The sequence below is a fragment of the Bufo gargarizans genome, chromosome 2 (genome assembly GCF_014858855.1).
Source record: "Bufo gargarizans isolate SCDJY-AF-19 chromosome 2, ASM1485885v1, whole genome shotgun sequence".
Lineage (NCBI taxonomy): Eukaryota > Metazoa > Chordata > Amphibia > Anura > Bufonidae > Bufo > Bufo gargarizans.
The window spans coordinates 502,115,465-502,130,974 of record NC_058081.1 but is presented as its reverse complement, the minus strand read 5'-3'; the positions used below and the strand labels follow the sequence as shown (position 1 = coordinate 502,130,974).

The 15,510-nt window shown below is 44.1% G+C and overlaps 1 protein-coding gene across 2 annotated transcripts in view; it reads right to left on the bottom strand.

The window, feature by feature from the left end:
- Positions 1–15,510, bottom strand: part of ITK (IL2 inducible T cell kinase) — a 119,720-nt gene that overhangs the window by 14,125 nt on the left and 90,085 nt on the right. For both annotated transcript variants that reach the window (XM_044277911.1, XM_044277912.1), the window contains exon 14: positions 4,123–4,187. In XM_044277911.1, the coding sequence (XP_044133846.1) occupies positions 4,123–4,187 (65 nt within the window). The remainder of the gene's footprint in view (positions 1–4,122; positions 4,188–15,510) is intronic.

The window sequence follows — 15,510 nt, the reverse complement described above, 5'->3', positions numbered from 1 at the left end:
GCTTAAACACCTGGGAACCTACATCTCTTCTGATACTTCCCATTTGTTCAAGCTCAATTACCTCCCTATACTCCACACCATTGAGAATAACCTGAGTTCTTGGTCAGCCTTAAATGTCTCCTGGTTCGGTAGAATTAACACCTTAAAAATGGATGTTCTACCCAGACTCCTATATCTATTTCAGACAATTCTCTGTAGGATCCCAGCCTCTTTCTTTACACGACTAAGAAAGCTTGCCTCCCGCTTTATCTGGGGTAGGTCCAAGGCCAGACTGAGCTACAATCTTATGATTAGATCCAAGGACCACGGGGGAACAGGGTTACCTGATTTCCTATCATACTACAGAACGGCGATTGCCAATTGCGTGATTGATCTTACCCATAACCTTGAGAGGAAGCTCTGGGTTGAACTAGAACACGCTCTGGCCCCTGGTCTTATCCCAGGCATTTTTTGGTTTCCGACAAGCACCCTGACCCATATACCCATCCAAAGGCTATCGCCTTTCCTATCTTCCTTAGTAGATATTTGGACCAGGTTTGCCTCAGCGGCCCGATTGGCCACGATTCCTGGCCCTCTCACGAACATATCTGGTCACCCGCTGATACCTGCCACACTGTCAGCCCTACCATCTTTCAAGTTACACTCCAAGCCTCAGGTCAGGGTCAAAGACATATACTCTGATAGAGGGATTAAGGAACTTAAAGACCTAGGACACCTTATCCCTGATTCACCAGGGAGATAGTTCCACTACTTACAATTACGCAGTTTCACTGGATCTCTGGCACCCGGTACGCAACTTCAATCCTCCTTATCTGACTTTGATAAACTGTGCCTAGCTACTTCTGCTCCCAGGGCATTCTATATCCCTCATATATGCCATTCTGAACTCGGGAGAGATCGGGGACGACCCGGAAGAATTCCCTGCTCCGACTAAGAAAATTATGCAATCATGGGAATCTGAGTTGGGATGTACCCTAACACCTGATCAATGGAAGAGATCCCTTCTGTTCACTCATAAGTCCTCTATCTCCTGTAAGATCCAGGAACTCAATTACAGGATCTGGTCTAGGTGGTATAGGACCCCGGTCAAGCTTAGCCAATTTTACCCCACTGTTCCGGACACTTGTTGGAGGTGTTTGAACTCTAGAGGCACTATGTTACACATCTGGTGGGAATGCCCAGGAGTAGCAACACTTTGGCGTGAGGTATTCTCGCTTTATGACCATTTATACAAAGTCTGTACGCCTATCTCTCCTCAGTTAGCTCTTCTTTCAGTTTACTCGGGCAGAATTAAGGGGATTAAGAAAGGCGTCCTCAGATTCTTTATCATAGCAATGCGCCAAATAATTCCTCGAGTTTGGCGCTCAACAGAAACTCTCCTCAGAGTGACCTGGGTTGGGGCTTTGGACTCTCTGGCGCACCTGGAAGAGTTGGGCGCGGAAGACCAAGGCTCGGGCGTGGCACACGCTAAACAATGGGAGGCCTGGTATCAGTTCCGTGCTTCGATGGGTTTCTCGGGTTGGTTAACCTCAGGCTCTATTACTTAACGTACTTTGTTTAGTCTGGCTGCAATAGAATCTTGTCAGGACCACTAGTACTCTATCTTTCCCTCCCCTGATATCCTTTGTCTCGTCTTCCTCCCCCCTTCCTTTCATTTTGATTGAAGATTGTTTACTTTATATCGGTACGCTGATGTGATATGTAATTCAGAAACTCGCATATGTTACATATGTCTAAGCTTACATGGTTTTCAATAAAAACAAATTGAACCATAAAAGTAATTTGAAAATTTTTTTTTTTGCATTGGCATATTCTGACACCTATTACTTTTTTTAATGTGGGGGGCTTGATTTTTTGAAGCACGAGCTACAGTTTGTATTGGTACTATTTTGGAGTTAATACCACTTTCTGATCACCTTTTGGTCAATTCTTTCAAGGTGACGAAAAATGGCGATTTGGCCATTTAGATTTTTTTTCATTACTGCATTCACCATGGATAAATATTTTTATATTTTAATAGATTAAACATTTTCAGACACAGCAATACTGATTATGTTTATGTTTTATTGTTTATTTTATACGTGAAATGGAGAAGATTTGGATTTGAATTTTTATATATATATCTATATATATATATATATATATATATATATATATACACGTTATTTAAAATTTTTTTTACATTAGTCCCTCTAGGTGCTGGAATATGAGATCAGTTATACAATAGACTGCAATAGTTTACTATAGCAGTCTATGGGAACTCTCCTTACTCCCTATTAGAACAACACAGGCAGGGTTTAACAGCGTTTACTATGACAAGTCTGGAAGCCTTCAAGTCTTCACAAGGCCCCAGGCTACTATAGCAACCAACTGGCACCATGCGATTTTGCCACATGGTGTCAATTGGAGGTCATACACATGTGGGCTACAGTAATTCATTCAATAAGGCATCACACTGCCACATTCAGTATATAACTTCTGAGTGTAGGTAAGTATATGACAGTCTCTTCTAGTGCAGCTGAACATCCGAGTTTCAACAGAGGATAGTCCTTGCTATAAGCGATCCTTCTGTAAGTTTTAGAGTTTGGAGCACATAGTGAAGGTCCATCAGCATTTCATTTATCAATAAGATTTTATTATACTTACAAGGATATAAAATCTACAGGCATTGAACCATAATCCACGTTCATTCGTGTTCAGCAAAGCAGCCCTACAGTCCTGCTGCCAAGGCTGTTGCTAACAGCCTTGGGCATCAGGCACTGATTCGAGACCCATTAGAAGCCCTGATCCACCATAAGCATTTGTTTTGCCTATTAGGTGTCAGAGGCACTGCCTAATACTTTTCCTGTTTCCTGTTTCAAAGCATTAGAGAAACAATCAAAGAATTGCTTTTTCAAGTCCCCTATGGCTGCAAAAAAGTTAAGAAAATATTTAATAAAGTTTTAGAAACTCCCCAAAAATCACTGTGTACACAAAAACACATATGGTACCCTCACAGTCGTAACAACACTAACACTCATTGACAAAAAAATAACTCACTAAGAAAGAGTTTTTGGATTTGAATGAAACGATGTGTGAATGTAACGATGATATTTGTAAGTAACAATATTAGAGAAAAAGGATATGTTTATTGGGGAAAACTCTACAATTGAAAAGAGGATCTAGTACCCTGCTGGGCCACCTCTAGTCTGGATACCAGATGAGATCCACATAAGGTGGTGAAGCTGTTCCCAAAAATGCTGGACTGGTGATAAATCTGGTGACTAGACAGGCCAAGGAAGTGTTACAATCTGGCAGAGACATTCCTGGGAAACCCTTGCTGTCTGTGGGCAAGCATTATCCTGCTGAAAAATACCAGTTGGAAGCCCTGCCATGAGAGGCAACACATGTGGCCGCAGGATGTCCTGCACATATCGCTGATCTGTTAGTGTCCTTCATATGCAATGGCTTCCCAAGTCATCACATCAGAAGTTGGGGCAGTAAAGCGCTCACCATGAGGCCTCCGTATTTGAACCCAACAGTCCCAAACAGAACCTGCATTCGTTGCTAAAAACGATATGGTTCCAGTCTGTAGCAGGCTAGGTTTCTTGTTTACAACACCACTGCTAACGAAAGCTACAGTGGCTGCTCATCAGTGGCAGGAGATTTAATGGGTACTGTGACACCAAATTTCCTTCTGACAAGCACCTGGAAATGGTCTGTGGAGAGAAGGGATGAGCAACAAAAGTGCCACCTGTGTCTAGATGGTGGATAACAAAACTGTGGAAGCTGCTCATGGTTGTCAGCGGAACAAACTATTCTCTCTACTTGTAGTCTGTCTGGAGCCTGTTCACCATGTGTATGTGCCCTCACGCAACCAGTGCTTCTCTCAGTCCAATGATGTGCACTCTCTCAAAAGTAAAAAAAGGCTCAAAAGTTAAAAAAAAGTATACTTTAGTATGTAATTAGGCCTCAGTGATGTATTGTTACGGTGCTGCAATGGGGAAGGCTCAGGATCTATGCCCCCACCATCACTTTTTAATCAACACATCAAAATTACAGCATGTTAATGCAAAACAGAAATCCCCTTTAGGTACCAAACTAGGAAGCATCTTTAATGGGTTACTAATAATTTTTCATTACCTGGTCATGCCAAAATCTGACACCTTAACGACCAATGATTCTCCAACCAGACAGTTTCGAGAAGCCTGTTAAGATCAGATAAAAGGGTTGTGAGATTCAATGCATGGATTACACAGTCATAAATGCTGGAGATACTACTCATTGTAGATCATATGTATACAGTTCATAGCGCCCATAACATAATCAGTTATAGCACACTCTGTGCTAATTGGGGTCCTGTAATCTCCCCATCTCAGAAAACACTTTGCCTGTTTTAATCCCTTGAGGACATCAGCTATACATGTATAACGAATGTCTGCACTTTAAACATAGTGCCCGCTCCGGAGCAGGCGCCATAGCCGCCATATTTCTGCTCTTTCACACAGCAGACACCTGGGGCTAATGTCTGCAATCAGCGATAATGCAGATGGCAAATATTTACCCCTCAGATGCTGCGCTCCTGGGGCCCAAACGACTCCCCCATGCAGCGATGGGGAATGCCATTAGTTCCCTGTGGTAGCCTCGATCCAGTGCCTTACACAGAGTAGTAAGGGCCCCATAGCAAGGATCAAACCAGGCCCCCCACACAGGACAGAAGGGTTTCTGCCTAAACCCTTTTCAATGACCCTTGGGACATTTTTCCACTGCCTCATTAGCTAAAAGTTGTTCCTTTAGAGGGTAGAGTGCTAACCAAGTTTTCAACTACAGTAGAAGAGGAGATAATCCCATCCAAGACTGGGCCCCCTCTTGCCCTGGGCCCCATAGTAGTCGCATGGTCTGCCGCTATGGTAGTTACACCCCTGCCTCACTGCCTCTGAAGGATCTGAGGCTACTACAGCAATAGTGCCTATGGAGCTCCATAGGAACTAATTGAATGTCCCATACGTTGCAGTGGTAATTAATTGCAGTCTATGAGACAAGTAATCTAACAATCACATGTTCAAGGGGAAATAAAATAAGGGGAAATAAAGTAAAAAAAAAAAAAAGTTTTTCAAAATAGAAAGAATATAAAAATTCAAATCACCCACCTTTCCCCATAACAAAAATAAACAAAAAATAATTATCATATAATAAATCATTAGCACTGCTGTGTTGCCCGAACTATAAAAATATAAACTCATTTATCCCATATGGTAAACGCTGCAATGGAAAACAAAATAAAATCTAAATAGCCGATTCACAATTTTTTTCGTTGCTTCACCTCCCCAAAAATGTTTTATAAAAAGTGATTAAAAAAAGCATACACTACAAAATCATCATTGAAAATTACAAATTGTCCCACAAAAAGTGATCAATAAGTCAAAGTTGAAAAAAATCTAGTTTCAAGTTGAAAAAAAAAAATTTTTTTAAGTATTAAAGCACAAGAAAAACTATACAAATGTCGTATCACTGTAATTGTACTTACTCAGGTCATTTTTACTATATAAGAAACACATATTGTATGCAATATTAAACGGTGCTATTAGAAAGTACAACTTGTACCACGAAAAACAAGCCCTAATATGGCTATGTGAACAGAAAAATAAAAAAGTTATAGCTCCAGGATGGCAGTAAAAAAATATGGAAACTCAAAAATGGAAAATCACTCTGTACTTAAGAGGTTACGTATCAACTTACACACTAAAGCTGTCGGCTGATTGACTCTTTGAACAGCAGAATATTTCCCTAGTAACAAAAGGATTGGGCAATTGAATCCAATGTACCAGATCTTTATTTCCCCTGATATCAACTGTCTGGGGGAGAGTCAGGAGATACCTTATACATCTAATGTATATGACCTAACGTACAGTGCTGCCCATAATTATTCATACCCTTGGGAAATTTTGACTTAAAGTTACTTTTATTCAACCAGCAAGTAATTTTTTGACAGGAAATGACATATGTGTCTCCCAAAAGATAATAAGACGATGTACAAGAGGCATTATTGTGGGAAAAAAAAACCATTTCTAAGCTTTTATTTACATTTGAGCAATACAAGATGTTCCGCACTGTGGAAAATCTCAGAGGACGTGGTCGGAAGCCAAAAGTGACACCTGTGCTGGCCAGGAGGATAGTTAGAGAGGTGAAAAAGAATCCAAGGATCACCACCAAGGCCATCCTGGTGAATCTGGGCTCTGCTGGTGGCAAGACAATCCAACGGAAACTGCACACTGCTGGGTTCCACTTCTCCAGATAAGGCACACAAAAGCTCGCTTGGCCTTTGCAAAAGCTCATCTGGACAAAGAAGAAGACTTCTGGTCTTCTGTGTTATGGTCAGATGAAACAAAAATTTAATTGTTTGGTCACAATGATGTTTCCTTCATTTGGCGTAAAAAAAGGAGAAGCCCTCAACCCAAAGAACACCATCCCCACTGTCAAACATGGTGGTGGGCAACTAATGCTTTGGGGGTGTTTTTCAGCCAATGGACCAGGGAACCTAATCACAGTAAACGGCACCATGAAAAAAGAGCAATGAGGATTCTCAACGACAACATCAGACAGTCTGCAGAGAAACTTGGCCTTGGGCACCAGTGGACATTTCAGCATGACAATGACCCAAAACACACAGCAAAAGTGGTGAAGAAATGGTTAGCAGACAACAACATTAACGTTTTGGAGTGGCCCAAAAAGCTGGTCTGCAATTATAGGAAGCGTTTGATCACTGTAATAGCCAATAAAGGCTTTTCTATTGATTATTGAGAAGGGTATGAATAATTTTGGACTGGACACTTTTAATTGTAAATAAAAGCTGAGAATTTATTTATTTTTTCACAATAATACCTCTTGTATATCGTCTTATAATTTTTTGGGAGACACCTATTTCATTTCCCGTCAAAAAATTACTTGCTGGTTGAATAAAAGTAACTTTAAGTCAAATTTTGCCAGGGGTATGAATAATTATAGGCAGCACTGTATATGCAGCTGTGCATTTACCCTGCAGTGGCCACTACAGAGGAAATGTAGTATTACACACAAGAACTGCATTGACCACATCAGCTAATAAAACATAGTTGGAATGAGTCGAGAGAGACATTGTTTTTTAGAGCTCTCCATTGTGGCACATGGGGGGGGGGGGGGCACTAGTATCATAAAAACTAAATAGCTGACGCTCAGTTGACCTGTGGTGGGCCTGTGGTGACCTGGAAGTGACACCTGAAAACGACACTTTTAGGGAGCATTCACATGACCGTAAGTGTTTTGCGGTCCGCACAACAGGGATACTGGCTGTGTGCGTTCCGCATTTTGCGTACCGCACATGGCCGGCGCTATATAGAGAATGCCTATTCTTGTCCGCGGTTAAGAATAAGACATGCTCTATCTTTTTTGCAGGGCCACAGAACGGAACAACGGATGCGGACAGCACACGGTGTGCTGTCCGCATCTTTTGCGGCCCCATTGAAATTAATCGGTCCGCACCCATTCTGCAAATTTGCGGAACGGATGCGGATCCATTTATACGGTGTGTGACTGCTCCCTTACTTCTACATTTTCTCCTATGTTTTAATTTGTACTAATAATTGTCATTATGTTTGCACTACCTAGAATACAATATTGTACCAAGGGGTTTAAGAATCACATTAACTCCTGCGGCCAGATGTAGGAATGCCTCCCTGATGACAAAATGGGAATTGGAAGCCACAAATAGTTCCCTCCGTCTCATGAAAATACTGATTGAACAGGAACACCTTACATTAGAGGGTCTAGATAAAAAACTAAAAGAACACATTAGTATTACCCAGTCCTTTGCCCAAGAGACAGAATTTGGGACAAAGGAGAAACAACTTCAGGCATCATTGGAAAAAGTTCAATACCATTTGAAAGAGAGAAAGCATAAACAGTTTACACGGGACCTAGCTGACTTCAGAGAAAATAAAGCCTACACACTTGTTAGCGATAGAAGGCGGGTGGTTGAAAAAAATACAGATTTATCTTCAACAGAAACTGAAGAATCTGAGTCTGACAAAGAACAACATACAGGGAGTAGGAAAAATCTAGTGAGAGGGAGAGGCCGGGGTAGAAGAAACTACAAAGGGGTAACTGATATAATAGAGGGGCCCAAGGTTTTTTAGACCAGAACCCTGTATACCCCCTTTGAAACCACTCCCAACAACAGCCAGCAACAACACTCCAGCAACAACACTGGCCCAAAAATAATTAATCTGTCCTCCCATTCCCTAACACTCGCCAAAACTAATGTCCTGGAAAAGGATCTCTCATTTGTCCCAACACCAAGATATAACCCGTTCAAGACTATAGTTGATTTAAACCTCTTTGCATACAAACTGAGGTGGTTTAAATACTTCTGTAATATTGAGAAAAAACAAGGCCTTGAAATGGGTGTTCCCACTGAAATAGTGTCTGACGTAAAACTTCTACAAAGCCTCATGGCCCCAAATGAACCCCTGGTGGGTGAAGGGCCATTTACATCCCTTAAAAACAAGAGCAAAAAAACGCCAACTGTATTGATGTGTTCTTGAATTTGGTGGGTACAGAGTTGAAAACCACATATCTATACTCTGCCTCACCAAACTGCACACAAGAAGAATTGCACGCACTAGATGATTTGGCCCAAAATAAAAACATAACAATAAAGCCATCGGATAAAGGTGGAAACACGGTTATCCTGAATATAGTCAGCTATCAACTAATGTGTAATACTCTACTGGCTCCACGAGACTGTTATGAAATATTAGAGGGCGATCCTACCATGACTTACAAAATGGAACTCAAAAATCTTTTGGATTTAGCCAAAAATAATAAACTAATTAACCAAGATGAATATGACTTCCTCCTTCCACAGCACCCATAGATAAGATAGCCACATTCTACTGACTCCCCAAGGTACACAAAGGATACGACCCATTGAAGGGGCGCCCAATTGTTTCAGGTGTTGACAGCCTTAGTCAAAACGTGGGGATATATGTCGACAAAATCCTGGCACCCTTTGTGTCATCCCTTTCTTCACACGTAAGGGATACTGGTGACCTTCTAAAACAACTGGAGGGCATCCAATTGGAAGAAGGGTGTATATTGGGGAGTGTAGATATGGAGGCCCTATACTCGTCAATTCCACACGAATGGGGCCTACATGCAGTGGTATACTTTTTATCCACACGGGGGCGTCAATCCTCTGCCCACAACCACCTGGTCCTAAAATTGCTTGAGTTCTCATTGAGGAGAAATTACTATCTATTTAATGGCCGGTTCTACCACCAGCTCAGGTGCACGGTGATGGGGATCCCCTGTGCCCCATCGTATGCAAACCTGTTCCTGGGTTCGTGGGATAACACTCTGGTATTTAAGGATGAACTGACACCTGAACTTCAGCGGGTCCAAATGTGGGCACGCTTTATCGATGACATATTTGTCATTTGGAAGGGCTGTCCGGGGTCGTTCTCCACATGGGCCAATAGTCTCAATACCAATTACATTGGCCTGGGGTTCACATCCGAATGCAATCCAACACAACTTCCTTTTTTGGATATATGTGTCATTAAGAACCACAATGGCACCCTCGATACCTCAATTTTCCATAAGCCAACTTCAACTAATTCCCTCCTGAGGTGGGATAGTAGCCATCCCTTCCCCCTCAAAAAAGGGATCCCCCGAGGCCAATATCTGCGGCTAAGGAGGAATTGCTGTAGACGTTCTGACTTTGTGCGACAAGCTGATGACCTGAAAACCAGGTTCACTGATCGGGGCTACCCTGTGGGCATCTTGACACCAGCCTACTGGGCAGCCCTAAAGTGTGACCGTGCTTCCCTTCTTATTCCTAAAAAAGGCAACCGATGGGGAACAGCCCCCAAGGCAATATACATGAAATTCGCCTCATTAGCATGTTCAACGGGTCTTCCGCTGCAGTAAGGGAGATAATCTCTAAACATTGGCACATACTCAGAATGGACCCCGATATTTGTAGAGTCATAAAAGAATATCACGTATAGGAGAGGGAGGAGTGTTCGTGATTAGATGGTAGTCACTTCATGCCGGTACAAGCAAAAAGAACGTGGTTAGAGAGAGGTGTTCATGGCAACTACAAATGTAGGGGGGGGGGGGGTGTAACATGAAGGTACATGCAGTGTGGTAAAACCTTCAGGAGCAATAATACCCATAAGACCTATACAATCAGGGATCTGATTAACTGTAAATCCACAGGGGTGATATACAAAATCACCTGTGGCTGTGGTAAAGAATATGTTGGCAAAACAACAAGGGAGTTAAGGAGGAGGATTGGCGAACATATTGGGGATGTGAAAAATGCCAGGGACACCACTGTCTCGCGCCATGTAAGAACGGAGCATGGCGGGAGGACAGGATGTCTCTCGTTTATGGGCATTGAAAAGATCAAGCCAGGGGTAAGACGTGGAGACTTTGATAGGAAAATCCTCCAGTGTGAGGCCAAATGGATCTTCTATCTCAAGACCACCCATCCCCTTGGTTTGAATGAGCAGTTAAACTTCAGCAGCTCTTTTTATTTATAGTATTTATTTATAGAAAACATTTTAAAATGAAAAAGAACATTCAAAATCCCACAAGAGATATAAAAACAAAACACAGACATTTGGACAACAGGTCCACGATCCAGTACCTATACAAAAGATCCCTGAGCGGGAAAAGCATCATAGGAAATTAAAGGCTTTGTGTTGTTAAACCAATGGGCAGTCCCAAAGTACAGTACGGTTTATTAACGAGTACAGGATTAAACACCCATCCACACACACACATTTATACAACCTGGAGTACCGGGTTCCACTTATAAAATCAGACCGTACCCTGCGCACATACCCACAGTCCCCAAATCTGATCAAATTTATCAGGAGTCCCCCTTGTTGCAAAAGTGAGCTTGTACATCTGCAGGTCAGAATTTATCAGTTGGATCCACGAGCGTAAAGTAGGGGTCTTTGGTGGTTTCCAGTTCAAAAGAATTGTCTTTCTCTCATAGAACATGAGTAAACGGAGCAACTTTCTTCCATATTTGGTAGGAACTACCTCCGACACTAATCCCAGCAAACATACTATAGGGGAGAGTATCCCCGGGAGCCCCAACTTTGAGGAGACAAAATCACAAATCTCACTCCAGTAACGTTGCACTACCGGATCTTGTATTTTCATTATTTCCACATAAAACGATGAAATGGGTTTATGTGGTTGTTTCAGCCGAGCCACTGATTCAATGGGGCGACATTTCAGACACAGGGATAAGGATTTAAATTGGGTCTCACAGGCGTGTCTCAGCTGGAGGTACCGATAGAAACATGTATGAGGTAAGTTATATTCCCTGCGGAGGCTCTCAAATGAGCAGAAGACCCCATCAGCATATAAATTGAGTAAGGTACTTCACACCCCTTTGAGGCCAAAATTCATAGTCAGATAAATTAAGCATCTCCTGCAGCTGGTTGTTGCGCCACAATGGAATGTATGGGGACAAGGTGTCGCCTCCCTCACCCTCGATGCGTGTCACCACAAATTGCTTCCAGGCCATCACCACCACGGCCATAGCCTCAGTGTAGTGCAGGACTGAATTCCCTCCCCCCCAGTATACCAAATTGGCTAATGCCTCATAAGAGCCCACGAGAGCCGCTTCTAATACCACTGCAGGATTATTGGTATCTGCCCTAATCCACCAGGAGGCATACACCAATTGGGCAGCAATGTAGTACACATACATGTCTGGTAGTCTCGATCCCCCCCTGGTTATATAAGGCTTTCAAAGATTTCCTGGCAATGCGAGGGGACTGATGATTCCATAAAAAGGGGGAGAAAATCTTGTCTAGAGAAGCAAAGTGGATATGGGGGATTTTATGGTAGCCGCTCTGTATATATATAAGAGCTTTGGCAATATAGCCATCTTTATCATATTTGTCCTGGGGACTACATTAAGACGGTAGAACTGCCTGGGATCTCTGTGTATTCTAATCCCCAAATAGACAAATGACTCTAGACGCGAAAGGGGCAATATATCTGCCAGATCCATCTCATCTATTAAGCAGAGACTGGATTTACTCTAGTTAACCCTGAGGCCTGAGAATTTCCCAAAGCCATCTATGGTAATTAAAAGTGCTTCCAAGGATGGACCCGCGTCAGATAGATACACCAGTAGGTCATCAGCATAAAGTGAGATCTTCTCCTGGATTCCCGCTATAGACCATCCCTCAATCAGTCCCGATTCATTAACCAATTGAGTAAGGGGTTCCATAACTAGGGCAAATAACATAGGCGACAAGGGACATCCCTGCCTAGTCCCTCTATGGAGATCAAAAGGGGTGGACAGGTACCCATTCACCTTAACCCTTGCCGAGGGGGCCTGGTAAAGTAATTGCACCCACCTTATAAAGGACTGGGGGAAGCCCAGACAGCGCAACGTCTCAAACATAAAAGGCCATTCAACAGAGTCAAATGCCTTTTCATTATCGAGGGATGCGATCACTCGGGATCCCACGTTATCATGTGAGACCTGTAAATTGGTAAACAATCTTCTAAGATTAATATCAGTGGTTTTACCCGGCATGAAACCAGATTGGTAGGAATCGATCACGGACAAGATCACATCTCTGAGTTACCTAGCGAGAAGCTTAGCTAGGATTTTCGCATCCACATTCAACAGGGAGATTGGCCTATAGGAGCTGCACTGGTCCGGAGGTTTCCCAGGTTTGTGGATTACTACAATGGTTGCCGCCATGAAAGACGGGGGCAGTTTGTTGCACTCAAAGGCAATATTGAAGAGTTTCAACAAACGCTTGCTTTGCCTGTCCACATCCGCTTTGTACCACTCTAGCGGGAAACCATCCGGGCCAGGAGACTTCCCCACCATCATACTTTCTATTGCTGACCTAATCTCCCCCACCACGATGGGAGCGTCCAGAAAAGAACTATCAGAGCTGGAACTATCAGCGCCACAGGGAGGGAGCCGGGGGAGCGGACTCACCAACAGTTCCAAGTGCGCCGGGACGGGTCGCGATCAGGCGGGCGCTCCAGGATCCAAGATGGCACCGGGATCCTACGGAGCAGCGCGGGCAGAAGGCAACAGGAAACAGGGCCCCCAGAAGTGTCCTCATTGGTTACTGGGCACAACAGCAACGCCTGAAGGTTTTCAACGCTGCGGATGTCCAGGATAATGGCTGGATTATGGAGGAGCTGAAACGAGCAGCGTCTTTACTCCATGACGGTTAGGCCACGCCCCGCAGACTTCAGCAGCTTTATCTAAAACGCCATAGATATAGGGGGCTTGCTTCATTGCATGGGCACCTAGTTCACTGAGGATGGACATGCAATGATCATCTCTCTTATCATAATGCATAATTAGGGTTGCCACCCGTACGGGATTGACCCGGACAGTCCAGGTTTGTAATCCTGTGCCCGGGTACAAGCTTTTCTTAGACCCGGGCACAGGATTCATTCAAACTGCAGTGTGGACGTCCGACCGAGACTCCGATGATGCGATCGCAACGAACAGCTGTCCCTCCCTCCTCTTCAGTGATAGTGATACCAGGCAGCGCAGCCTCAGAGTCAGAGCGCTGTGTTCACTCATTGTTCAGTCTCCGGTCTCCTCGCTCCTCCTCTGCCTCCCAGTCCCTCCCTCCTTCTCTCTGATAAGGAAGTCAGGTCCACAGGAAGTGACATCAGAGAGAGAGAGAGGCAGGGAGCTCCGTGGGAGAAATCATTCTTCTTCTCCAGTCCAGCTCCAGCAGCCTGCCCAAGTAGTGCGAGCCCAGTGCCCTGCCTGCAGAGTGGTTTTTCAACCTGTGTGTGACAAAGACAGTCCAGACCCCTGTCCTAGATAGTCACATCTAAAAAGGTATATAAAACATTTGAAGTGTGTAAATGTAACAGTGTTTAAAGGGCTTCTACCACCAGAAATACTGTTATGTAGCTGACTGACATTAGCGATGCGCCCATGTCAGCACTACATAACAGTATGTTTCTAACATTTGTCCCTGCAGCCGTTTTTGTAAAATGAGCACTTTTATTATATGCTAATGAGCCTCTAGGTGCTATGTGGGCGTAAAATCAGCACCTAGAGGCTTCGTCCACTCACGCTTTATCCCGCCCAGGTCCCCTGTTCTGCCCGCCCCGCTCCTCTTGATTGATGGCACGGTCCACCGCATCATTGACGAAATCCCGTGCCTGCGCCATTCACTACTGTATTCGGCGCAGGCGCAGTGAGTGAATGATGCGATCCTGGTGCCCGATTCCTCACTGCGCCTGCGCCGACTACGTCACAGTGAGGAAGCTGGCATCAGGAGAGCGGCCTTCACTCACTGTGCCTGCGCCAAAGACAGAAGTGAACGGCGCAGGCGCGGGATTTCGTCAACGATGCAGGGAACAGTGCCATCAATCAAGAGGAGCTGGGCCGGCAGAACAGGGGACCTGGGCGGGATAAAGGGTGAGTGGACGGAGACTCTAGGCGCTGATTTTACGCCCACATAGCACCTAGAGACTCATTAGCATATAATAAAAGTGCTTATTTTTTACAAAAACAGCTGCAGGGACAAATGTTAGAAACATACTGTTATGTAGTGCTGACATTAGCGCATCGCTATATCAGTCAGCTACATAACAGTATTTCTGGTGGTAGAAACCCTTTAAACAGGTTTCTGAATCTGTCAATCAGCAGAAAAAACTTTATGTTATGTAGCTGACTGACATGAGCGATGGGCTAATGTCAGCAGTACATAATGGTATGTTTTATAACTCCCTGCCTGCCGCCGTTCTCTTAAAATAAAGACTTTTATAATATGCTAATGAGCCTCTAGGTGCTATGTGGGCGTAGATTCAGCACCTAGAGGCTCGGTCTCCTCACCCTTTATCCCCCCCAGGTCCGCTCTGACCGCCCCACTCCTCTTGATTGATGTCCAAGTTCCATGCATCGTTGAGGAAATCCTGCACCGTTCACTTCTCTATTCGGCGCAGGCGCAGTGAGTAAAGGCTGCGCTCCTGAACGGAGGACCTGGGCGGTGAGTAGACCGAGCCTCTAGGTGCTGAATCTACGCTCACATAGCACCTAGAGGCTCATTGTCATATTGTAAAAGTGTGTATTTTAGCAGAACGGCTGCAGAGACAAATGAAAAAACACACTGTTATGTAGTGCTGACATTAGTACATCGCTAATGTCAGTCAGCTACATAACAGTATTTCTGGTGGTAGAAACCCTTTAAACAGGTTTCTGAATCTGTCAATCATCAGAAAAAACGTTATGTTATGTAGCTGACTGACATGTGCGATGGGCTAATGTCAGCAGTACATAACAGTATGTTTTATAACTCCCTGCCGGCCGCTGCCGCGGTTCTCTTAAAATAAAGACTTATAATATGCTAATGAGCCTCTTCAGGGGCGTAACGATCGCGGTGCGACAGCGACCAGGGGTGGAGGCGGGATATGGGCGTGGCTGGAGGCAGGGCATGGCATGGCTGGAGGCGGGACATGGGTGGG